This window comes from Syngnathus floridae, chromosome 10 (genome assembly GCF_059516105.1).
Source record: "Syngnathus floridae isolate MCC-2025c chromosome 10, RoL_Sflo_1.0, whole genome shotgun sequence".
NCBI classification, from domain to species: Eukaryota; Metazoa; Chordata; class Actinopteri; order Syngnathiformes; family Syngnathidae; genus Syngnathus; species Syngnathus floridae.
This window is the reverse complement of record NC_142422.1, coordinates 1,601,751-1,625,481: the sequence shown is the minus strand read 5'-3', so window position 1 is coordinate 1,625,481 and position 23,731 is coordinate 1,601,751. Positions and strand designations below refer to the sequence as shown.

The window sequence follows — 23,731 nt, the reverse complement described above, 5'->3', positions numbered from 1 at the left end:
ATTTTAAACGTTTTTAATGTACGATAAAAGTGGTGCTTCTGCTTAATAGAATAACAAATATATTTATTATCAAACTAAATTATTTTTGGCGCTTTCGTCAAGTTGCCAGTCGCCTCTAGTGGTCGCTGTTGTCAAAGCATTCTTCTTCGGCTGTCAGTCACCCGGGAATGACAACATCGCTGTAACACTTTTCCTTTCTTCCCAGCCATTTAACCGCAAAACGCCGACAAAAGTAGGCTTTTATCCACTCCTACACACGCGTTACATACCCGTTTGTCGTGACAAACTCTGAAAAGCCAAGTCAGTACCGCGTAACGTTTTTTTTTAAAACACTTCCGCGTAGCTTTTCCACTAGCTATGCTAGCTAGCTTATGTGCTACCACTAGTTTTTCCCTCCTTTTTGTGGCTCACTTAATGAAATAATACAGTCGAAGACGCCATTTCAATGCATGTCGTTTATTATGTCTTGGTGTATATTTAATGAGAACAACACCAGTGGAGGATGGATGGTTCCATTTAGGATTGATGAGGTGAAATTGCCCAAATAATGTCAAATGTGTTTTTCTGGTACAACAGGAAGCTGTGCGCTTCTGGACTTTCGGCTCTGACTTGAGAGGTGTCCAGTCTATATGAGCCTCTGGGAGGGGCAGCAGAAGCAGCAGCAACATGGCAGATGACAAAGACGTGTTAAGAGACGTCTGGTTCGGCCGGATCCCAGCCTGCTTCACTCTCAACCAGGACGAGGTGACTGAGAGAGAGGCGGAGCCTTACTATGTATGTCAAACACTCGTCACTCATCAACTTGTCAATATGTCAGAAGAAGTCAAAGACAGTGAGCTACTTGTTTTCCCACAGTTGTTGTTGCCCAGGGTGAGCTACCTGACGCTGGTCACGGACAAAGTGAAGAAGCACTTCCTGAAAGTGATGAGGGCCGAGGAAGCGGGGGAGATGTGGTTTGAATATGAAGGGACGCCGCTCAAATGGTGAGGCTTGTCGCTATTATGCTGCTTGGTCGAAAATACAAATATTCCAGCTCACTGGCCATTTACATTTTAAAGACTTCTGGATTATTTGTTGAATTAATTAAGATTTCCTATCATTGTGACACCTGAGCTCTCACTCTGAGTGCAATCCCAAGTTTATCCACATGGTGTCAGTGTGGCCCCGCGCAACAATTAGAATCAATCACAGCCCGTAGTAGTTCCAGGAAATACAAATCACAGAGTACATTGCTCAGTATTTAGTTGTTCAAACAGAAATTGATTTTCCAATTTCAGGCACTATCCAATCGGTGTTCTGTTTGACCTCCACGCTTCCAACTCTGTCTTGCCGTGGAGCATCACTGTGCACTTTAAAGTAACGGCTCTCCTTAACTCTCCTCTTACATTTCTTAAGTCACTCATTGAGGTAATAAATATGACATGTGGCTAACACGAATTTTTTTACAGAACTTTCCGAACCAGGACCTTCTCCACTGCATGTGCAGCTCGGTAGTGGAGGCCCACTTCATGTCCAGCATTAAGGAAGCCGATGCGCTCAAACACAAGAGCCAAGTTGTCAACGATATGCAGAAGAAGGACCACAAGCAACTGTGGATGGGCCTGCAGCACGGTGAGGAACATACACGCGCATGTTCAAGAGCAGCTGTTGGGCAAATAAAATGAACATGAACTTATTAACAGTCACGTTGTCCTCGCTCAGATAACGTTCACCTTTTGCCTTCTGACCTGCTCCAACACGCCCACTTCACTTGACAGGTGCGTTTGTGTTTATTTGCAGATAAGTTTGAGCAATTCTGGGCCATGAACAGGAAACTGATGGAGTATCCCACTGAAGAGGGAGGATTCCGATACATCCCCTTCAGAATATATCAGGTCAGTAGCATCCACACGTATTTGATATGAGAAAAAACCCAAAGGCACACCGGCAAATATTAATGTCTCAATTCACCCACCAACTCACGGGAAGTGAAATTCAAAATCAAGCACGGTTGTGAATCACATCTCGAAATGGCGCTAGAGGGTCGAATAAGAACCTTAAGGGGAAATCACCTCTGAGCAAAGCAGATTCCCGCAATTTCCTGGCACTTTCCACATAGCAGCACATGTTTTGGATGCAGGTTTTTACCTCAAAGCCTCACCTGCTTGTGCAAGCCTTCAGGGCCTTCCCCCGACAGCGACAAACACAGCCTCTTTGTTTCTGACGCTGTCGTAAAAAAAAAAAAAAAAAAAAAGCCCCATCACCACCTTGAAAAAACACAAGCCGGTTTCGGAGAATTGCGTGACGTTACTGTTAAATGAGCAGCTACCGCTCGAAGCCTCTTCTTGTGAATATGCTCCAGGGCATTTTGGTGCTTGAAATGTTGCAAAAGTATTGGTAGGATAAGGTCAACTCAAATATAAAATGATTGGTCGTTAGCTGAGCCCTGAGCATCTGTGATGTCATTTTTAATTGACAGCAAGTGACAAAATGGCCGCCCCCTGAGATTCATATAAATGGGGGGATTTTGCAAATGCAATATTAATCATAAAACTATGTTGAGATTCAATTAGATTACATTTTGAAATCCGAAATGACAGCCAAGAAACCAACGCTTCATCGTTACTGCGCCAGTTGTGCTTAATTTGGCAAAATTTCAACGCAAGGACCCGTTTTATTGTAAATGATGCTCAGATCACCACACGACATTCTTGTCTGTCACCCGCCCACGTCACAGTTTCCATCCAGTTGCAAGATCTTCATCTGTACACCAAACAGATGATGTCATCGCTGCTTTTGTGATGACGGGGGCAGGCAGGGCGCTTGATCCGGAGGCGTAAGTGGACAAGCTGCCTCAGGTCGCTTGTCCGCTGCCGCCTCCACATCCGCCACGCTTTACTCCTGACTCAGGTGAAAAGTCCCCTGACTGGAGAGACAGAAACCAAAGCCGGGCTGAAAAACGAAATTGAACTGGGTGCAAGAACTTGATTTAGACAAAAGTAGCGCCTTGCTGCTATCCTGTGGCAAATTGGTGTCAGGGTACCGAGTTGAGATGCTTCGTTTTGACAATGTTGTAGCGTGTTAAGGAGCTTTTGTTTTGACCGGAGTTCTACTTTGTTGAAGTGAGTTGAGGAGCTTCATTTAGACAAAAGTAGTGCATCGCCGCCATCTTGTGGTGTCTACGCATGTCATCTCTAATTTTGCGACTCATCAGTATTAAAGTCTCAGTCACATTCAAATTCGGCAGTTTCAATAAATGCTTGATGCGCTTACAAAAAAAAAAATCCAGGTAAGAATACCTCGGTAGATGTAGAAAAATATGATTCGAGATCTGTCCCGAGGTTTTCCCGAGGGTGGGGGCATCGAGCTCATCAACCAGGAAGCCAGGCGACTCCCACATTGGAAGGGGAAATATAACTATAAATCTTCTTGATGCCCGGCGGTCACTGAAGAGTCACGACGAATCCGATGAGAGAATGTGGAACAGATTTGTCTTGGGAAAAACAAGCCGAGCTTTGAGTATCAGGACGTTTGCGGTGTCGGGAAAAGCCCCTCGCTCTCATTGTCGGCCCGCCGGCTCAAAAAATACTGTCGGCGAGCCGCGCAGATGTGATGCTTTGTTGTTTGCCGTGATTGATCATCCGGCGTGTCACGACGGCTCCGCTGCCTCTCGTCTTTATTCTCTCATCTCGTGTGCCATAAAGCCTTTTAATGCACTTTAGACAAACATTCTTGTGTGCCGCAGTAAAATGTGGCCCTTTAAAGCCACTTTGACACGCCCACTCAGACGGTGCACTTGTCGTCGCCATAAAAGAAAAAAAAAAAACCTGCCGGCCAGCGATTCTCGGCCCGTGACTCCAAACTTTCCGTTGTTTTGGAAACGAGATGCTAAATATTTACACCCGGCGGAACACTAAGTCAAAGATTGGGAGCAAGATGTTCTCAAAATATTCACTCAGTAAGTCCATCCAGACCAAAGACTTGCTGAACTTGGAATTTTATTTTCGTCTCGTCTAATTAAGTGTTATTGTTTCTTAAGATGCATTGTCGGAAACTTAACTCATTCATTGACGGTTACAGACGTCAAAGATATTAACCGGGTTGGCAGTGAAGGAGTTAATCAGATCTACTCGGATCTGAATCGGACCTCTTCCAAATGTGAACAGTTAACTACTTAATGAACAATAAACACAATTTTGGTCACGCTAAGAAAACACGATAACGTGACAGGTATGCCGAGCCCGACCGCTAAATATTCACAATCACGAACGAGGAAGACTGGCGGACGAGAGGGAAGGCAAATCCGGCGTTTATCTGGGCCGACGTGTCGTGACACGACGCCGGCGTGGAGAAAGTGAACATGGATGCGAGAAGACAGCCGAAATTCCAGAACAAAGCTGTCTGGCCCTCAGAAGTCACTCACACACACACGCACGCAGGCAAACACATGCTTGGCATCCTTCAAAGGCAGATTGCGGTCTTTAGTGTAAATAACATGTGCTGCGTTTGATGCCGACACAATTAATGACAACGGCGAGTCCAAATAACAGAGGGCTCATTTCCGTCTGGCCTGCAGCCGCCGGGACAAAGAGGCCTCGCCGCCGTCACGTACACTTTTCATTACGCCGAGCCGTCCGTCCGTCCGTCTCGGGGACGCCCGCTAAATCAACATCTTGCGTCTCTCGCTCGTACTTGGGACCCCGAATTCAGAAATGAAAAATGAAATAAATGAAAAAAGCAATTTTGCCGCCATCTTGTTACGATACATCGGTGCCAAGGCAGTATGTCGATAAGATGAGGAGCAGCATTTTAGACAAAAGTAGTGCTTTGCTTCCATTGTGTTGGGTCATTTTGATCAATTTGGTCCATTTTTAAAAACTGATCCACTCTCATCCAATGTGTTGTTGATAATGGCCTTGCCCTATTCTCAAAACATTGTCAGGTACGCCTCGTTGTTCCCGCTCTGTGACTCAGCAGCCCCCCCCCCCTCCCCGCCTCTCTGGAAGCTGCGTGCTTAGAAGAAGACATGTTTTATTGCCTCCCAGATATCTCGTAATGGCTCGCTGCGAAGGGGGCGGCGGGCTGACTCGACAGACAATTACAACACGCGGGAATGCTCCGCGCGCTTTAGAAAGATGCCAAAGGCAACGCGTGACGAGAACGTCACGCCGGGCTTTACTGTAAAAACTTCTTAGCGCGGCCGTGACCGCCGACGGACGTGTCGCGATCCGTCTCGACACTAACGGGAACGCCGAGTTATTGTCGACATAATTAATTCCATGTTTCTGCCGTGTGTTGGATTCGTTCCCTTAACCGCATTTCAGATCGTTATCAGCTTGCTGGCATTTGTTCGAACAGACTCTGAATGCAACCAAACCTGAATCGGAGTCCATTTTTATTTACGAGCGGTCGTACCTGTACAGTAAATTCCAGACATACTATGATAGGTAAAAAAAACATTTTGACAAAAGATCAAATATCTAGAACTGCTCCATCATCAGATCAGGCGTCTTGAGGCCATTTCGAGTTCCCTGACAAGCGGGTGGAATTTTAATTGGCAAATGGACGGACGGGCTCACACAAACGACTCTTGATTGACAGCGCCGTTCGCTCGGTTTATTTGACCGCCATCACTTAGCCGGATTAAATCCCCTCCGCGGACAATTAGGCTACGTGTTGAGTTCCGCCGCTCTTTTCACCGAGTGAGAGCGAGGTGTCGCCCGGCCAGCTAAGGTGTCGGGGCGGCTCAAAAGAAAGTGTCTTCATCACCTCGGGAAACGATAGCCCCCGCGGGGTGTTTCATTATTCATCGACCGGCCACATTTTAAAAATGCATCCGAGTCGCTGTCACTTACTCTCCCTGTTTGGCTCGGGACGACGAGGCGCTCTAAAGCATGCGATGACTCAATCTTTCTGCGTAACGTGGCCTTTGACGCCTTCCACGCCACCTTTGCTCGGCGGTGTGTCGTTACCACGCCGTCACCCGACCTTGCCGCACACTGGTTTCCTTTTCACGTCTCTCATGATTAGAGCCTATCGCGTGTCCCCCCTCGGGATCTTGTTCGACACCTCGGCTCCGGTGTCGACAAGGTGCGATCGGGTCGGCGCCGCCAGGTGTGAAGACCGACGGGCTCCGGCCAAAAAACGCCATCACGATGACACAGCAGCCGTGCTTATTCATTAGCCGCGCTGGACCGCGACCCAACGACATCATCAATCCGTTTTAGATTAGGTTAGTGTGTCTACACCGAACCATCCATCAATCAAGTGTTGTCATTCCAAATTGGACGTTACTCATCAGATGCGAAATTAATCCAATAGCCGACAAAGATCCATTTCAACTGGCAGTGAACGAGTTATACAACCGAGTCCATCTTGAACCAAAATTCCGTCGAATTCACTTCTTATTTTCGGGGAAAGAGTTTGGCGTGCGAAAGGGGAAAGAATGCTTCTGACCTCTGAACCCCTTGGGGTAGAATCAATAAGCGATACATGATTATCGTGATTCATTTAACCTTGAGGCCGGGCCAGTGGCGTTCTTCTGCAGCCCAGTAAACACGTCTGATGACTTCCAGACTGATGCAGATCTGCGCAACATCCCAGCATCTGCAGCTAAAAAAGCAGTCGATGGCTCATGCATCGCTTTCGATCTGCGCCTCGGACTTTCCCCGCGTCGTCTTTCAGCCTTCCGGTTAGCGCAACGCCAAATGCTGGAATGACTCATTTGCATACACGGCGGAATGCTCGGTAGAACCGAACAGGTGCAATCCAGGACGTGGGTGTGTCTGTGGGAAAAAAAAGTTTTTTTTCTTCTTCCCTCGCCTCTCAGAGTTCTTGTGAACTATCGATGTGCAGATGCTTCCGGAAAGAAGTGAAACACATGAATGGGTTGGCAAGTGACCAAGCTGAATCATAAACAAGTCTTCAAGGGTTTTTTTTTCACCACAAAATTACTGTCAAACGAAACAAAAACTACCAGGTAACTAAGTCCAATTAGCTTAATGCTATTAAACAATGCAAATCACCATAGACATGCTAACGAATAGCATTTGTGTCACCGTGTTATATAACTATTAAGCAAATTATTTGAACACAGTGGAGGTGCCAAGAACAAAAAATGACTCTTAATTCTTTCTTTTGCTGCAGACAATGAGTGACAGGCCCTTCATCCAGAAACTCTTTCGACCTGTTTCACCTGAAGGCAACGTTCACACTCTGGGCGACTTGCTCAAAGAAATGTACCCTGCGGCATTCACTAATGACGGTAGGTAACACACAAACACACACACGGGGATTTACCAGTCCACTCTCGCCATAAAAAAAAAAAAATCACATTTACCACTATTCGCTAGCTCTTATTAGGGACCTTCTCTGCCTCATCCCTTACATGTAAACAGTAAATAAAATCAGAGTGCGCACACGTAGGCAATGTGTGTGTGTGGCCCAAATAAAGATGAGAGGAAGCAGCAGCAGTCTAAACACACTGAAGAGGGGAAGTAGATAAGGACACAATGGAGCGTCAGCACAGACGACCCGCAGGAGACTCACCTGCTCGCTGGAGACTGAGCAATCCCACCTACACACATACACACAAACCGCCTCTGCGTCTGGCTACCTACCTGGTTGCCTCATTCACTTTCAGTCCACGTCAGCACATAAGCCAATACAAAAAAATATAGCATAGTTATTTTTATTCTTATCAAGAATGTTTTATTATTCTGCAAATGGTTTGTACTGATATTGCTTCTAATCGGTTTATTTAGATGAACTAAATAAGGATGCGTGTTTTTAATGTATATTTCTGACATTAACCACAATAATAGTGTTTTAATAAATAAAAAAATACAAATATAGCTGCATAAAAATAATGAAAATTTTTTAAATTCATGTGTATTCATTTTTAAAATGTCACCTGCTTTGAAAAACTTCAAAAAACTTCTAATCGCTTTATTTAGATGAACCAAATATGGATGCGTGTTTTTAATGTATATTGCTGACATTAACCACAATAATAGTGTTTTAATAAATAAAAAAATACAAATATACCTGCATAAAAATAATTAACTTTTTTTTTTAATTCATGTATTTTAATTTTTAAAATGTCACCTGGACATTCAAAACTGGGGGGGGGGCCTTTGAAAAACTTCAAAACAGTTTTTGTATGATGTGACTTCATTTATAGTGCAGCAACAAAGTAAAAAAGAATTGAACATAAAACATCAATGCAATGGTAAAAAAATAAAAATGAAACTACTTAAATAAAAAATATTTTTCCTCCACTTTTTAGAAATCCTTTCCAACACCACATTTTTACCTAAATCAATAACTAAACCTTATTAAATCAAATGTGCGTAAAGCTGAAGAATAAAGACAAACAGACATAATCCAGACTCTCATCTCATTTCCTCCCTCTCGGCTCAGATGTTAAAGATCTTGGCTTCTCCTGATCCAGGAGCCCTTGTTTATCTTTCAAGGTGTCAGTCAGGTGTAGTCCCTTCCTCCAGCTCTTGTCTTCACCCCGCTTTCATGTCTTTGACATCAAGTCTCCGTCTCTCCTGATCAAGGTGAAAGTGCTCTTTTGTGGCCTGCTCGTCTGGCAGATAGTGGCAGTGTTTGGATTAGAGCCAGCGGGTCGTGTGTTAGCGGCGGGCGGCAGTGGGCTTTGCCTCCGCTATTGTTCCGCACTTCACATCCCCCCCCAAACGTGGGGGTCCCCAGAGCTTCTGTGATCTCAAGCACTTCAAATGAGCATGTTGTGTCTGAGGCTCGGCGTTTGATTAGATCAAAAAAATCTCAGCCAACTTTTAATTGGTCCAACCAGCTCCAAATAATCAATAAACTGTCTAGCGTTTGTCAAAGGGGGTTCCCAGCTCGGCCGTTCCCAGCATGCAACGGGAAAAAGTCTGACTTGTACTTCAGGGGTGTTGTTGAGCAACCCTTTGCCCACGCATGACACATTTGAGACGGCTCGTAAGCCTTTTTTTCCTCCCGGCCGCAGCGCGACACGTCCATTTTTGTTATTTGCGACCAAGCGGAGGGAAAGCCCCCGTGCGGCCTGAGTGACATGCGTAGCCCCGCCCCCTCCACATGCTCCCTCTGAGTTAATTAAAACATCAACTGCCGTGATGTTGATGCTTAGTCAGACCGTGTGCGTGCGTGCGTGTCTAATGTAGCATAAATGTTTGTGTGTGTGTCTCGAGTGGGCGCGGGGTTGAGCCCACTGATATTTTCCCCCCCGTTTCTCATTCGTGGACTAGACCCCACCCACTCGCAAGTGTTTGCGTGTCTGAAAAAGTGCGTGATGTGATACCGCCATCGGATTTATTGACCCGCATTTAAACTGGAAATTTTCAACGAAAAAGGCCACGCAAAGGCGTATTTAAAAAAACAAAACAAAAAAAAACAGGGATGGACGAGTACCAATCATCGGTATCGGTACCGATACCTTGCTGGTATCGGTACTCGCGACGGAGGCCGATACCGGTATCTTGGTTGTTTTATAATTTAAAAATTAGAACAACTGTAAATAGGTCTAAATTTGAAATATTTTCTGGAAATAAAAATTCTCAATCGGCACTTGGTATCGGTGACTGATCAAGATTTGATATTCCCATTGTCAGTCTGTAACAAAGTTGTATTGAACATCCCTAAAAAAAATATACTGTTCGTATACAACAGACACACAGACACACAGACAGACACACACAAAAGCAAAGGCGGCACCAAGTCATCTCAGTAGGGCGTTGTTGCCGAATGCCAACCGCCGCAGCACCCGAAACCTGCTCACTCTCTAAAATCGGCGCTCGGTCTGCCGCTTCCGACGTTCCGAAACGGAACGCTGGAGTCTCGCTCGCTCGCTCGCTCTTTGCCGACAACGGTCACTCTGCCGCCGTGCTCTTTATTAGCGGGCCGTCTCTGCTCGCCGTGTTTGTCGATGCGAAACCGAAAGTGTCAAAGCGAAAGTTGATAATCAACTGCCGCCGGCCTGAACATGTTCACCACTTCAAAACCTTTCTCGACTTGAAGTAAAAAGTCAATGTTGATGTCGAGCGCTTCATTATTGATAATTGTTTATTTTTATTTTATTTTTAAATTATTATTGTGTATCTCCCCTTTGCAGATTTCTTTTTTTTTATACAAAAACATGATGACCGCAAGTCCTAATATAGTCGACTGAAGTCCGATTAAATTCGTGGGTCCCGCAGGTGAGGAGCGGCGCCACCAGGTGGTGATCCACGGCATCGAGCCGCTGATGGAAACGCCGCTGCAGTGGCTCAGCGAGCACCTCAGCCACCCTGACAACTTTTTGCACATCTGCATAATACCGGCGCCCTCCGACTGAGACCGTTGCCATGGCAACCAACGATAAAAATAAACGCTTTCAAAGCGCAGGATGATGATGATGATGTTCTCCAAAGAACTTTCTCTGATGCGCATCTTCTTCGTGGGACAAATCTGCAGTTTGAGCCCGGGTAAGGAAAAGCACTTGAGCATTTATGCAAAATCCTTGAGACTCATTTTGTCCTACGGGTGAGGACAATGAGCGTACGAGAACATGGACCTTCACCTGGACGTCAAGGATATTGAATAAATACTTAAATACTCTGAAAACGGCCAACAAGCAGGTTCATACGAAGCCTTAACCGTTACATACGAGGATTTTGCAAAAATAATTTACCTATAATATAATAATAATTTAACCCCCAAATGAGATTTCGAGGTCACAAATTAGCATTAGCATCAGCCAAGTAGCATTAACCACGTTTCTGAAAAGAAATTCAACAAACAATAGGAACCCAGACATACTGAAATAACATTTTATTTATTTTGATCTCAACTTGGAAAAGGCTGTTAAGCTAACAATTTTGGAAACGTTCCGATTTCAAACATCACATGATGCAAAGTTACTAAAAATACTTGTTGTTGTCCATCTAATTCATGTCATTTGAAAGTTGTAAAAAAAAAATGAACTCGCCATTTTGTATCTTGTGACCACTAATTAGCATTTGGTGCTCCCAACATATCGATATCCTAGCCATCATTTTGACTTTTTCATGTCGCAGCCTCTGTAGTTTTACGACCACTTCAATGTCACTTTTTCTACGCCCGCTTTGTTGTTATGTCCTTCACGTGTTCCCTCACTTTGGTCCGAGACAACAATAAACAGCCGCCTTGTTTACGCGGTCGCCTCACTTCTCCATTTAGCTCCTCTTTGTCTGTTACTTCACTCGCTCGTCTTTGTTGACACCCCCCCCCTCGCTCCTCGTCCTCCTCGCGCATGTTCTCCAGCCAACATCACGCGGTGTCCCCGTGTGGAGATGGCCGAGGCCCAGCCAGACGGGACTGACTTTGTTGCGTGTCACCAATGACTCACGAGCATCCCAAAATGTTCAGTAAACGGGGGGCCGGTCGGACCCATCGTCTGTTGCGCAATTTCTTTCTTCCAGCGCCGAGCGCTTTCAACCGTTCTTTTTTTAATCATGCGACGCTTGAGGTATTTGTGTTCCGACACGCCGGCTTTGAAGCTTCTTCTTCTCCGTGTGCCCCTCCTCCTCCTTCATCTCGCCAGTTTAATGACCCCCCCCCCATACAAGTCATTTGTACCCCCGCTCGCTAATGAGCCCACTAAACTGTCTTGTCAGACGAGCCTGTGGCTGCTCCGCGACGCTCTGATGAGTACGCGTACATAATTACAGACAGCAGTTATGGCCCCCCCCTGGGGGCTTGTAACCGAGTACAAATACTTTAGTACTGCATTTAGTATTTATTTTTCTATCCACTTTTTCCCGATATACGAAAGCAAACTCCAAATAGGCATTTTTTTTCAATTTAGGCAGAGAATGACACAGAAACCCAAAGCACTACTTTTGTCTAATTGAAGCTCCTCAACCCCACTTCAATATATGCCCCCAAGTAAAGCACTACTTTTGTCTGAATAAAACTTCACCAATTCAAAATAGTTATGAGGCTCCTCAACTCACGTCAGTATAGTCCTGGGTACCACAAAAAGCAAAGCACTGCTTTTGTCTAAATGAAGCTTCTCAATATGGCAACAAAAAGCACTTTGTCTAATTGACCCCGAGTGTGCATGGATTGTTTTTTTTCTAACTTAATAGTTAGATCAGCACTTTTACTTTTCTGCTTCAGTACTTGTCGTTACGTAGAGCATGCGAGTACTTTTGCCGACCACGCTTGCATTTCGAAACTGCTAATTTATAGCGCATGTGTTTAAAATGATGTCACGGATCATGTCATCACGGCAGAGTGGTCGCCGCCGAGCATGATGGGATGGCGGCTTTACGGTGTTGACTCAAGCTCAGCGTGTGTGCATGTGTGTGTTTGTGCACATGTGTATTTGTGTGCGGGTAATGAAGTCTTGCGATGAATGAATGTCTGGTCCCAGCTGACACACAGTTTTTTACGGGCCTCTCCTCATCCGAGCCGCCGTCTGACTAGCGTACAGTACTCGTGCACATACCCACGGGCTGCCTGACGAATTGCAATGGAACGTCCATTTTACAACACCAGTAGTATTTAGTAGAAAATGGCAGACATCTGAAACATCCTGACAGGCCGAGATTCCTCTTGAGAAACAAGAGCAAACGGTAGAATTGTTTAGTTGGCGCGTCCGGTTCTGGATTTGAATTTTGGCTCGGGTCCTTGTGTGTGACGTTTGCATGACGTCCCCGTGAATTCTATTTGTTTTTTTTGTACAGATATATTTGCATAATTTGCCAATTTTTTCCTAATTATCATTTTTTTTCTAAATTTAGTTCTTCCGACGGTTAAATATTTTTGGGAACTTTCTTCTATTCATGAATTTATTTTTCTGACATTACATGCATGTTTTTTGTCTAATATTATTATGTATTTTCCAGTTTTAACCATTAATTGTTGTGATCTTTTTTTCTTACTTTGCAATATTTTCCTTAACATTCACATACATTTTTCCAATATTTTTAAATTTTCTTAACACATTTAATTAAATAGTCATCACATACACACACATAGTGTGTATTAGTGTAGTCAGCGCAACAGTGTTTGTGTATAACGTGACAAAGTCAATTATGCAGTGCAGACATTCCTTAAGAAACTTCACCACTTTCCCCCTTTGCAATAAAAGCCGCAACATGCCCCACAGACACACACAGACACACACACGTACACACACGGCGTGTTATATGGCAACAAGTGTGAGGCCACGTGCAGCCTTTGCATGAAATGAGCTTTCTGAGATCAACCACCGCTCATAACATGGAAAATCACGCAAGTCGTCTATCTGATTGTGGCTTCAAGTCTTGAGATATTCTCAACAATTATAAATCAACAGAAGTGGAAAGTGAACTCAGCTCTCGCATGATGTCATCATTTATTTTTCCGGAGGGGGGGGGAGTTGGTCTCGTTTTGCTCTCCTTGGCCTTTATTTGCTTGACATGATTTTGCTTTTCTAAACGTTGCATTCACCAGACCGAAAAACAGGGCAGCGATGCTGAAAACGAAACTTGGCCCGTGCATGCACGTCACGTCATAAACGCTCAAAGCTGTCATTAAAGTGTTGTCAAGAGCTCCAACAAGCGGCTATTACACGAGGAGGAAGATGAGGATGACGATGCGGAGAGGCTAGACGAGCTTTGATGTCCTTTCTTGAAAGTGTCTCACGCTCAAGCACAAGCGGTATTATTAGTAAACACCGTGTGGCGCTCGGGGGCCTTGGGGGAGGTCATGACTGATGATTGGCTCCTCGCTGGCTGCTCTCAAACAACTAGTCTTCCTTACACTGAGTAAGGACGGGATGAGGATGAGGATGATGATTCAGCCTTCATCCCGTCCGCCGGACCTCCGCGACGACTTCCATCGTATTTACCGTAAAAATACCTTGGGGGGGGGGGGGAGTAGGCTGGAAATCCCTTTTACTCCTGGAAAAATACATGTGTGGACATGATGTGTATAAAAGAATTTTTGGACACCAAAAGAAATTTAAGAATTTATCCCAAAAGTTATTTTGAAAGTAAATGTAGCTAAGCCAGCTCTGAGTCTGAACGCTTGCTGACATTTGGAGAACCAGGCCAAAAGTCATCTGGGATACGTTGGGGCGACTCTGTAAGACGAGAGGCGGTTGTCAGGTAAAGTTGCGTATGTCGTCCGGCGGCATGATGAAAGCGCTCGGTCGCGGCAGGCCTCGGGAGGTCCGTGTTCCATTTCCTGCCGGACGCCAGAGCAACATAAACGTTGACGACTTTCTTCTTCCTGCCTCGTCATAAAAAAAAAAAAGTAAATTGTGAAGACGAGCGACAGCAAATGTGAGCAGTCAGCAAAGCGAGGACAGCTGCTACTTATTATTATTCCCTCTCGACTATTATTAGCTTGTCCGAGACTCACATGTTACCGTATAGCCGGACAAGATGCGTGATACTTTTTTTTTTTTCCAATATTCGTATGTGGATATAACAATGGTCAAAAGATACTTTTTAATCAAAGATGGCTAAAGTTATTTTAACTCAGATTTAGAAACTACTTTTTTCTAGCACATCAAGTTTTTGATGTTTCAGGTTTTAAATCGGACCTGCTTGCGCAATATGTAATATGTAAATTGTAATTTGTTTTAAAAAAACAATAATCCAGCAAACCTGCAGCTCATAAAAATTTCTAAATATATGACTGTATTAGCATTATATACATATATTGAGACTAATCCGCCCTCTGTGGAAAATGTATAATTTGGCTAATAAAACTACAATTGAAAAAAAAATATATATAAATGTGTTTATTCAAATTTCTCAGTGAGAATGTGTTAGTGATGAAAGTGTACCATTTTTTTTTTCTTTTGTTCTTATAGACTTGAATAACAACATGCCAGGGTTTGGATTAAAAGCAGTGAACATTTATAATAATTCTCATCATAATTTACACATTTGGACATTTTTGCACATAAATAAAACAATCTGTAAACCAACCAGCATGTAAACACAGAGACACACACACACACACACGCACTGAGTTTGTGGAGTTAAAGCTCATGAAGAACAGACGAGACACTTTTTGGTCAAGAGGAAGATGAGAAAGTGGGCGGGGCCAGTGCATAAGAAATGTGCTTGAGGGAAGGGCCAGGATTAAACAACGTAAAGTCCCTTGATTTCTTCTTCACATTCTTCCTGCTTTAGGCGTTTGCAGTTTGGAAGTCCAGTCAACTTTGGTTTGGAGTGTCACATACGGACAGTGGTAAGAATACAAGAATATTAAACCAATAAAAAGATTGATTTCTTTCAAAAAAAAAAGTGAACCAAAATGAGAATTTCAAAGAAACAAATTAGAAAAATAAATTAAGAAAAATACATTTTGTATTCATCTTGAAAAGTAAAAAATTTAGAACAATTTTTTTTTTAAAAATTAAGAATTTGGAGATAAAAAAACAAAATAATTGAAAAATACAAAGAAAAAACCAAAAAGAACACGATAAAACTCAAAATGAACAAATATGAATATAAAAAAAATTAAAAATTAAAATAGAATTGCTAAAAATAGCCAAACAAAAATTTTAAAACAAAAATAAAATTAAGAGATTAAAGTTAGTATTAAAGTTTTTAAAACGAAATTCATTTTTAAAAAATCCCTTCTTATAGTTCTGCAGTTTGGAAGTCCCGTCAGCTTTGGTTTGGAGTGTCACAGATTGTATTCATTAAATTTAAAAAACATTTTTGTAACGTAAAATTTAAGTGAAATGTGAATATTACAAATATGAAATGGAAACAACCCATAACAAACATAAAACTTAAAAGCAACACAATGTGAGAGGACGTCTTGTGTTTGGAAGTCTGGTAAACTTTGGTTCTGAGTGTCACGTCCGTCTTCCTGAAAATGTCCTTATAAGTAAAATGAAATACCCTAAGATTCATATGAAGAATACAATAAATAAAATCAAATCCAAGTCCCTTCTTCACATTCTTCCTGCTTTTTGCATTCTGGAAGTCCATGCAGTCAACTTTGGTTTGGAGTGTCACATCCACATCACTGACAGTGTCATCGTTATCAAAAACACAAACAAAACAAAATGACAAAACAGGTGCTACATGTTGCCAAGCTGCGCTCCACTTCCGTTTTTTCTTCTTCAAGTAGCCGAAGAGTAAATAAATAGACAAAAGTTTGTGTCTTCAGCCTTTCCCTTGACACACACGCACTCTCACACGCACGTTCACATGCACTCTGAGGTAACTGTTGCGACGCACACACTCGCCCTTTGTTCCTGTCGTTTTAAATTAAGTAGTAAAGGGACACAGTCAAATTGTGGAATCATTCTTGTAAACCCTGAAGAATGTTCTGGAAACATCATCACCAGCTAATAAATTAAAGTGTGGAAATGGGGACCTTAGTAGGGTGATTGTCAAATTTGAGCCCTGAGTAGCAAGTCCCTGAAGTTGGTCCCCCTTCCTCCCTCCCTCCCTCAAGGGTCCGCCTCCTGCTTGACGGCAAGTTCGCACCGCACCTTAATAACCGAGGTCTGGCGCCACGCCGTTCCCAGAACCTGCTTCTCTAGGATGGCGTCCAACTCGGCTCCGCCTCGGAGCCTCTCCAGTTGCTCGGCGTGCTCGCTCATATCGAAGCGTTCGATTTCCTCGTTGGCGCGTTGGACCTCGTCCGCGGCGGCGGGGTGGGGGGCGGCGACTGGGCAGTAGCCCTTGAGGTGGAGGCGCAGGCTGCACAGGTGGATGTAGTGACGGTGGCACTGCGGGCACTTGTGTGGGCGCTCACGGGAATGCAGGCGCTTGTGGAGCTTGAGGTGCACAAACTGCGTGAACTTGGCCGGACACAGCTTGCAGTGGTACGGCTTCTCGCCCGAGTGAAGGCGCAGGTGTGTCTTCAGGTTGCTGGTGCTGCTGAAGCGCTTGTGGCACACCTGACACACAAACAGATATAAGCCCCCCTGATATAAAGCTCGCCCTCACCCCCAAATGCTGCCGAAAGCCTCACCTGGCACTCGTGCGGCTTCTCTCCTGTGTGGACCAGGTAGTGTTTCTGCAGGTGGGCCAGCTGCGTGAAGCCCTTGTTGCATGTCTGACACTTGAACGGTCGCTCGCCACTGTGGACGCGGAGATGGACCTGGGCGAAAGTAAAGCGGTGGTCAGATAATCCTTTCTGAGAATAGTGACCATCCTAAGAGTCATTGACATTGGGGTCCTTTACCTTGAGATTGGAAAGCTGTCCAAAGGTCTTGGTACAGACGTTGCATTCATATTTGATCTTCCCGTTGTGCTTCTGGAGTGGGTAGGGCAACGCCTTGTAGCCGGCTGAGCCGACACCCCGCTTCACCTTCACCAGGTTCACTGCTTCCTCATCTGAGTCGCACATCTTGACGGGCGACCGCTCGCTGGGTACCCCTGGGGTGGGGGATCCGGTGGACGGGGAGTGGTGCCCAGCGTAAGGACGATGCACTGCTGCCTTGTCCTTGAGGGATGCGGTGGCTGAGAAGGCGCTAGTGGGCGCTGGTAGGATGAAGTCTCGTGGGGGGTGGGCAGCCTCAGACATCACAAAGCGACGCCCGGCTGCGTCCGAGGGCAGGAGGGGAACATGGGGCGGTAGATAAAGCGGGTATATCCTGGGGTAGACGCCGCCCCCGGGTATTGGGTAGTGATGTGGCAGGAGGTAGCGAGAGTAGGATGCCCCTGGGGGGTAGAAAGGCGATAGCGGAGCGGCGGGTAACGGCGAGTAGTTGTGGTATGACCCGAGTCCACCCGGGTAGAAGGGTGCAGACGGGCTTCCCTGGGGGCTGCTCTCCGGGCTGCTCCTCGCCGACGGGCTGGGCGTGGCTGACGATTGGTCGCCGGGGGAACGGGGGTAACCCAGAGTGCCCACCTTGAGGAAGTCCTCCGGGTGCCCCCTAAGGGCTGGGTAGAGGGCGCGTGGGTACAAGGGACGCTCTGGGCTGTAGGTGCAACGTGGGCGCGTGGGCACTGGGCAGCTGGGCTCACTTTTGGGGACGTCCCGTAGTATGGAAAGGACACTGTGCTCTCGCTTGGGGGGCTGAGGGGTGACAGTGGGGGGAGGCGAGGGGTCCGACGCCTGATGCTGCTTCACCTCCAACAGTGACTGCTCTGCGAGGACAGGAAAAGTCAAATCAATAGAGGTCTTGACGGATGTTTACTTTTGGGGAGATAAACGTGCATTAGCGTTCTCAAAGTGACACGCGCTTGACGGACGAGGTGAGGATCCGCACAGGAAGTTAGGGGTGTATACGTGTGTGTATGTGTTACACATTTTGTTACCAGCGAATGAGGTAAACACACTAAGGTGCGGGCAGACAAAAAACACTTTACCGCCGCTTTGTATTAGCGTTACTGCTTAACTTTATTAGCTTTGTACGAGTTAAAACTGTTCGACATTAGCTAACACTGGTTTTACTGCTGTTTTCTTCTATATAAAAACTTATATGAGCTAATGGGGCTTTACTGCTCCTTTTTATTAACGTACAATGCTTGACTTTGGCTAACGTTGCTTTAACGCTGCCGTATATGCGCTAGCACTTTGTTAGTGAACACTGCTTTTACTGATGCTTTCTATTAGCTAAGGCTGCTCTCTCTCTCTGTCACACACATTCCGGTGAGATGAAAGCAAGGATTAGCAGCCCAAACTCTTAAAAGCTAAGACATGTCATCTCTCTGCTAAATGGCCGCCATCTATTATGTGTGATACAATGTGTGTGTTACCCCCCGAACACACACACACACACACACACGAGTGAGTGAATGAGTAGTAAGGCGTCGGTGAGTAAACATGGAGGTTATCAGTTAGCCTTCCTCCTCATCCTCCTCACAAACCTAAACAAACATGGCCGCCATCTTAGAGATTTCAATCTGTCAGCAGCTCAGACAGGAAGTTCAAGAGAAGGGGAAAGGTGGGGAGGGCGCAATGAGGGCCTTGGGGGGGGGGGCTCCCTTCTGTTCTTTTTAAGTGACACACACACAAAGCTGGATGGTGTGTTTAAGTACTCACACTACAAAGACGCTAAGAGGAGAAAGTGCCATCTAACACATACACACACTTGTACATATGTGTGTGACAAATGGCTACTTTGGGGTCATCAACTTGCCCCAAAATGCTGCTTTTTAATAGCTTAGACTATCTTATGCTGTTTTTATTTTGATGTTTTTTCTTTCCTGACAGTTTAGCTAATGCTACATTAAGGTTGGTTAATATCAGCTAAAACTGCTAGCTAAAGCTGTGTGTGCATTTTAAGTTGTGAGCCAATCACACGCTACTTTACTTACTGAGCTTCTGCATCATGAGTTCACCGGATGGCGGGTAGTGTAGTCTACGAGCGTAATCGAGGCAGTACCACACCAGGAGCTCTGCGCCGGCCGGCACGGGCCTGACAGTGTAGAAGTAAACGTCCAGGCCGTTCTGGCAAGCCGCCACATTCTGCTCGGCCGCCGAGTGAGCCGGGTTGACGTAGCGCATCCAATTGGAGCGAGACTCGTCCAGCCCGTCCACAAAATGGTGGAAGTCGCCATCGGCGTAGATCTGAAGGCAGAAACAAAAACACATTATTAGCTTTGTGTTCGCTAACGATGCTAACTGCAGTTGCTTTTATAGTACTTTATTTGAGCTCAAACTACAAATATCAGCAAACATTCTTTTAATGCAACTTTACATTTAGGTAGACCGCTTTTACTGTGTTTTGCGTCAATTGTCCACAAAATGGTGGAAGTAGCAAAACGCTTAGCATCATGACACACGAAGAGCGGGAATGGGGGGGGGTACTTCCTGGAAGTGACAAAGTGGGTCAGCCCATCACTGTTGCGGACTTACGGGAAGCTTCCTGTGACATCACTTCTTCCCCCTCTCGCTTTTTCACACAAGCCGGAGTTACTTACACTTCCTGTGACAAAGGCAGCGGCGGTGATGTCACAGGAAGTGGTCCCCCCCAGAGTCCCTTCGCACACATGCACTCACCCGCCAGAAGTACTTGCGGTTGGCGTCCTTGGGCACGCTGTCGCTCGTGTAGATTTGCCCTACCAAGGGTCCGAAGCGGGTCCCCTTGGGGATGTATTCTCGGCTGCACACGCCTACAACCTGAACCCAAAGTACTTTTAGTCGAGTGGCCAAATAAAAGGAAACAAGTCTAATTCGTGATCATTTCTTCAATGTCATGAAATAGATTACAATTTGACTATGATCCCGGATATCTATTCACCACGGTCATGACGGTTTTAACGCAATCATTCCAATCGGCCGGACTTTCACTTCTTGTTTGCTATCACTTCTCAGCTTCCTGCGGATAACAAACACCCTGATGAAATAATCTATACCGTCACACTTTTTGACTGCAAGGGGGATGTCAATTTACGCAATCGAGATAACTTCTGTATTGGCAAAAAAGTTTTGTGAAGGAGATGTATGTTTTTAAATCATAGTGGTCGAGGATTGAACAGCTCCCTCTATTGGCGGAAGGAAGTATTGTAGCTAGCCTGACTCCTTCCATGAATGCTTCTTTTTTATTAGCTAGCGCTACTTTGCAAGGTTGCTTTACATGTGTGTGCGCTGGTGTCTTACCTCTTTTCCGTCCGCTGTGTGTTTGAACATGAGGTTCCGGGGCAACGAGGCTTGTGCCCTGATGCTAGTACTTTTAGCGGCGATAGGGTCCGCCTCCGGCCCCGCCTCCCACATGGTATCCTTGACAATGTACGTGCACTTCTCCTCAAACTCGGCCTCGGTCCAGCGAGTCATGTCGGCCTGGTCCGCTGTATTTGCCGTGTCCATGTCTGTGTCTGGCTGGACGCCGTCTGAGGCCATCTTGGCAGCGTGGTGGGCGTCGTCCTGCTCCATAGTGTGCACCCCCTCACTGGTCAACATGGCCGAGCTTTGAGAGGTCGCCTGGGAAATACACAAGGTTTCGTTTTACGATGACGAATAGCAAACAAATCATCCATTTTAAGACTGACAAAATAATAAATACATCTGTCGTTCTCTTTGAAAGAAATAACAATGAGTGATGATTTTTTGGGCCGATGACGACAATGCAGTAGATGACTTTCAAGTGAGTCAGACACGTGAAGAAGACGGAGGAAGTAAGGAAGTCAAGAGCAAAGGAAGTGCCTGTGACGGAGTCAGACTAAATTTGGAAGGCCAGCAATTCAGTAGCGGCAGTGGGAGCACAAACAACACACGCACACACAAAAACGAAATCAAAGTCAATCTGCGTTTTACCTCATTTTTCTCAAAGAACTCAAAACGGGTAACAAATATCAAATACGTCAACGTTAAACCAAATATGACATATTGCGTCAGCCCAAGATGCAAAAAAGCAAAATAAGAAAATGACATTCAAAAAAACTCCATTTGAATGTCAAAATGTCATTATCAAGTTGGAATGCACACACCGTAGCATTACAATATACCAAATTTAATAAAAAAAATATTGCAGGGTTATTTTAAAGTCAATTTATGAATGAGTTCTGAATTCATTCTTGCGTGTGTGAAAGTTTTAATGACATAATGGGATGCTAAAATTAATCAAGCTGCTCTATTTGAAGTGACTTGACTTAAAAACATTCAAATTCAAACCTTAATCACACGAAAGTTTCCTTTTTTTTACTTCCTATTTTTATCTTTGTGACAGTAAGAGTGCACACTTTTGTCGTTGCATGAAATCCTACACAAAGGATTTCATAAAATATTAGGCCGCTAAATTCAAAACTTCAAAATACTAAATTAGGCCATTTCCCTCAAATGTTGAGCTGTTTTAAAACATTGTAACAAATTCACACAGTGTCTAACACTAAAATTAGCTCATTCTCCATTTCAGCAGTCCTCAATAATGCATTAGTTGTTTATTCAAAAGTCCATTTTAAAGATTAAAAAGCAAACCTTTTCTTTACTTGCTAATTTTGTTCTAAGCCAAAAGTAAGCAGTGCACAATTACCACTGTTGAACTTCAAAAAAATACTCAAGTACACTCTGTGAATGAAAGGACTTTTAAACACAGCAAAAAGTCACATTAAAGTTTTGAAACTAAATATTCTTTATTTGCCATTATGTATTTTCTCAGCAGTTCACACACATTTTCCTACAAGTTAAAAAAGCGTAAAATAAGACAAAACTTTTTAGACCTCCTGAATCTAATTTTGTGTACTTTTACATCTTTATAAATTTTTCTTGTCCACAAATAATAAATTACCTCTTGAATTTTAAATGAGGGAAAACTCAAATGCAAGCGCAAAACACTTTTTGGGGGCAGGCATTTTGAAGCAAAAACACACATTTAATTAACTTTTTCTTCCTACATGTAATATTACAATTTTACACTTTATGCTTGTCCATAACTCATAATTCATATAAACTTTTAAAGCATGTTTCACTTTAAACATCCAAACACTAAATATTCATTTTTGAATTCCCAATTTCCTCAGCAGTGAACACACATTTCTTGTCAAAAAAATTATTAAAATCCAATTCAAGTCTTAAAAACTCTCAAGCAGACTTCTGATCCAAAAACAAAAGTCCAATTCAATTCTTAAACTTATACTTATTCATTCTTATTTTTACACATTTTGCTCCACGCCAAGAATAATGCATGCGCAAAACTCCAACCATTAAAAAGCGCTGCAATGTTCAAAAGTTAAAAAAAAGTATTCACCGTATAGTTTTGGTCCCATCCACACATAAGGACGTCTGGTCCGGGCCTCTCAGTCCGTGCGAGTGTGTGGCGTGGGGGGGACAGGTGCACGCCGTCCTCTCGTGGCTGTGGTACTCCGCGCTCGTCCTCGCGAGTGTGTGTGCGTGCGTTTGTGCACGCGTGTGTGTTGCCGTCGGCGCGCCGCGTTGGAGTGTGCGAGACAAGGCGAGAGACTCCTGCTATGTTGCGAAGAGGGCCGGCTCGCTTGAGCGGGGCCACGCCTCCTCAGAGGCATGACCACGCCCCCTAAAGATTGGGCCACGCCTCCTCTATTTTGGGTCACGCCCCCTAGTGCACAAAACATGTAAACATGTAAATGAGTCGTTTGCGAGGAAGAAGCCTTCACAGACGTGCGTGGATGTTAAATTAAAATTAAATTAAAGTTAAATTAGAACAGTTTTTTTTTATTAATCCGTCCTTGCTTTTTATGTAAAGTAGTGATCTGGGGGTTTTAATTTAAGTGATTTTTTCACGTTTAATTTTTGATTTTTCTTATTTACTGCATCAGTCCGCCCTTTTTGTTATTTATTCCTGATTTTATCATTTTTAAATTTCTGCCTTTTTTTATTGTAATTTATTCTTTATTTGCTAGCATGTCTTTATTAGTTTTCCATTGTTTTATTTATTAGTTATTATTTATTGTGTTATATTATCTTGTTGATTTTATGTCATGAGTTTACAATTGCTAATTTTTATTTGATTATTTTATTTTTTATTTGACTTTGTGTGTGTTTTCAAGTCAAAAAGATGAGCACCTAGTGTGTGTATGTGTTAGGGAAGCGTTGAGTCACACGCACTGTCACAGGAAGTCCCTTTCTTCCCGAGGAAAGCTCACGCACGCGTACACGCATGTTAAAACACGCACACACACTCATACACTGTTTTAGAGGCTGCCTGTAGGGGGCAGCACTGGTCCTCAGCGCTTGTCTTTCTTCCACATCATGCATAGTCTCACTTTATTTTGCATGTTTCATTGCGTGTGTGGTAGGTTGACTTCGTCTCCTGCACTTTCTCCACTTTTCTCTATAATAGCGTTCGCCAAAATGCTCTCGTGTTGTGTTATATGGATTCAAAAGAAGTTATTTG

General features: G+C 44.3%; 2 protein-coding genes across 4 annotated transcripts; one reads left to right on the top strand and one right to left on the bottom strand.

Annotated features, from left to right (window-relative positions):
- The first annotated feature begins 108 nt into the window (after positions 1-108).
- Positions 109-15,254, top strand: atg5 (ATG5 autophagy related 5 homolog (S. cerevisiae)). 3 transcript variants are annotated; one of them, XR_015860763.1, is made up of 9 exons: positions 109-232; positions 577-774; positions 856-983; positions 1,278-1,356; positions 1,449-1,611; positions 1,780-1,874; positions 7,126-7,243; positions 10,185-10,451; positions 15,141-15,254. XR_015860763.1 is itself a non-coding variant. In XM_088386730.1 (8 exons), exons 2-8 carry the CDS (start codon positions 667-669, stop codon positions 10,319-10,321), a joined length of 828 nt encoding a protein of 275 aa, XP_088242856.1. In that variant the 5' UTR covers positions 109-232; positions 577-666; the 3' UTR covers positions 10,322-11,179. The 3 variants fall into 3 exon arrangements, 2 of the variants coding, with proteins under 2 accessions (XP_088242856.1, XP_088242857.1); XM_088386730.1 differs by lacking the exon at positions 15,141-15,254 and having other exon boundaries at positions 10,185-11,179; XM_088386731.1 differs by lacking the exon at positions 15,141-15,254 and having other exon boundaries at positions 152-232; positions 569-774; positions 10,185-11,179.
- prdm1a (PR domain containing 1a, with ZNF domain) lies at positions 14,839-22,820 on the bottom strand. The gene is made up of 7 exons (XM_088386729.1): positions 22,607-22,820; positions 20,524-20,844; positions 19,924-20,043; positions 19,239-19,491; positions 17,158-18,065; positions 16,945-17,073; positions 14,839-16,870 (listed from the first exon to the last, which is right to left on the bottom strand). The coding sequence occupies exons 1-7, from the start codon at positions 22,631-22,633 to the stop codon at positions 16,418-16,420; spliced, it is 2,211 nt and encodes a 736-aa protein (XP_088242855.1). The 5' UTR covers positions 22,634-22,820; the 3' UTR covers positions 14,839-16,417.
- Positions 22,821-23,731: the final 911 nt, after the last annotated feature.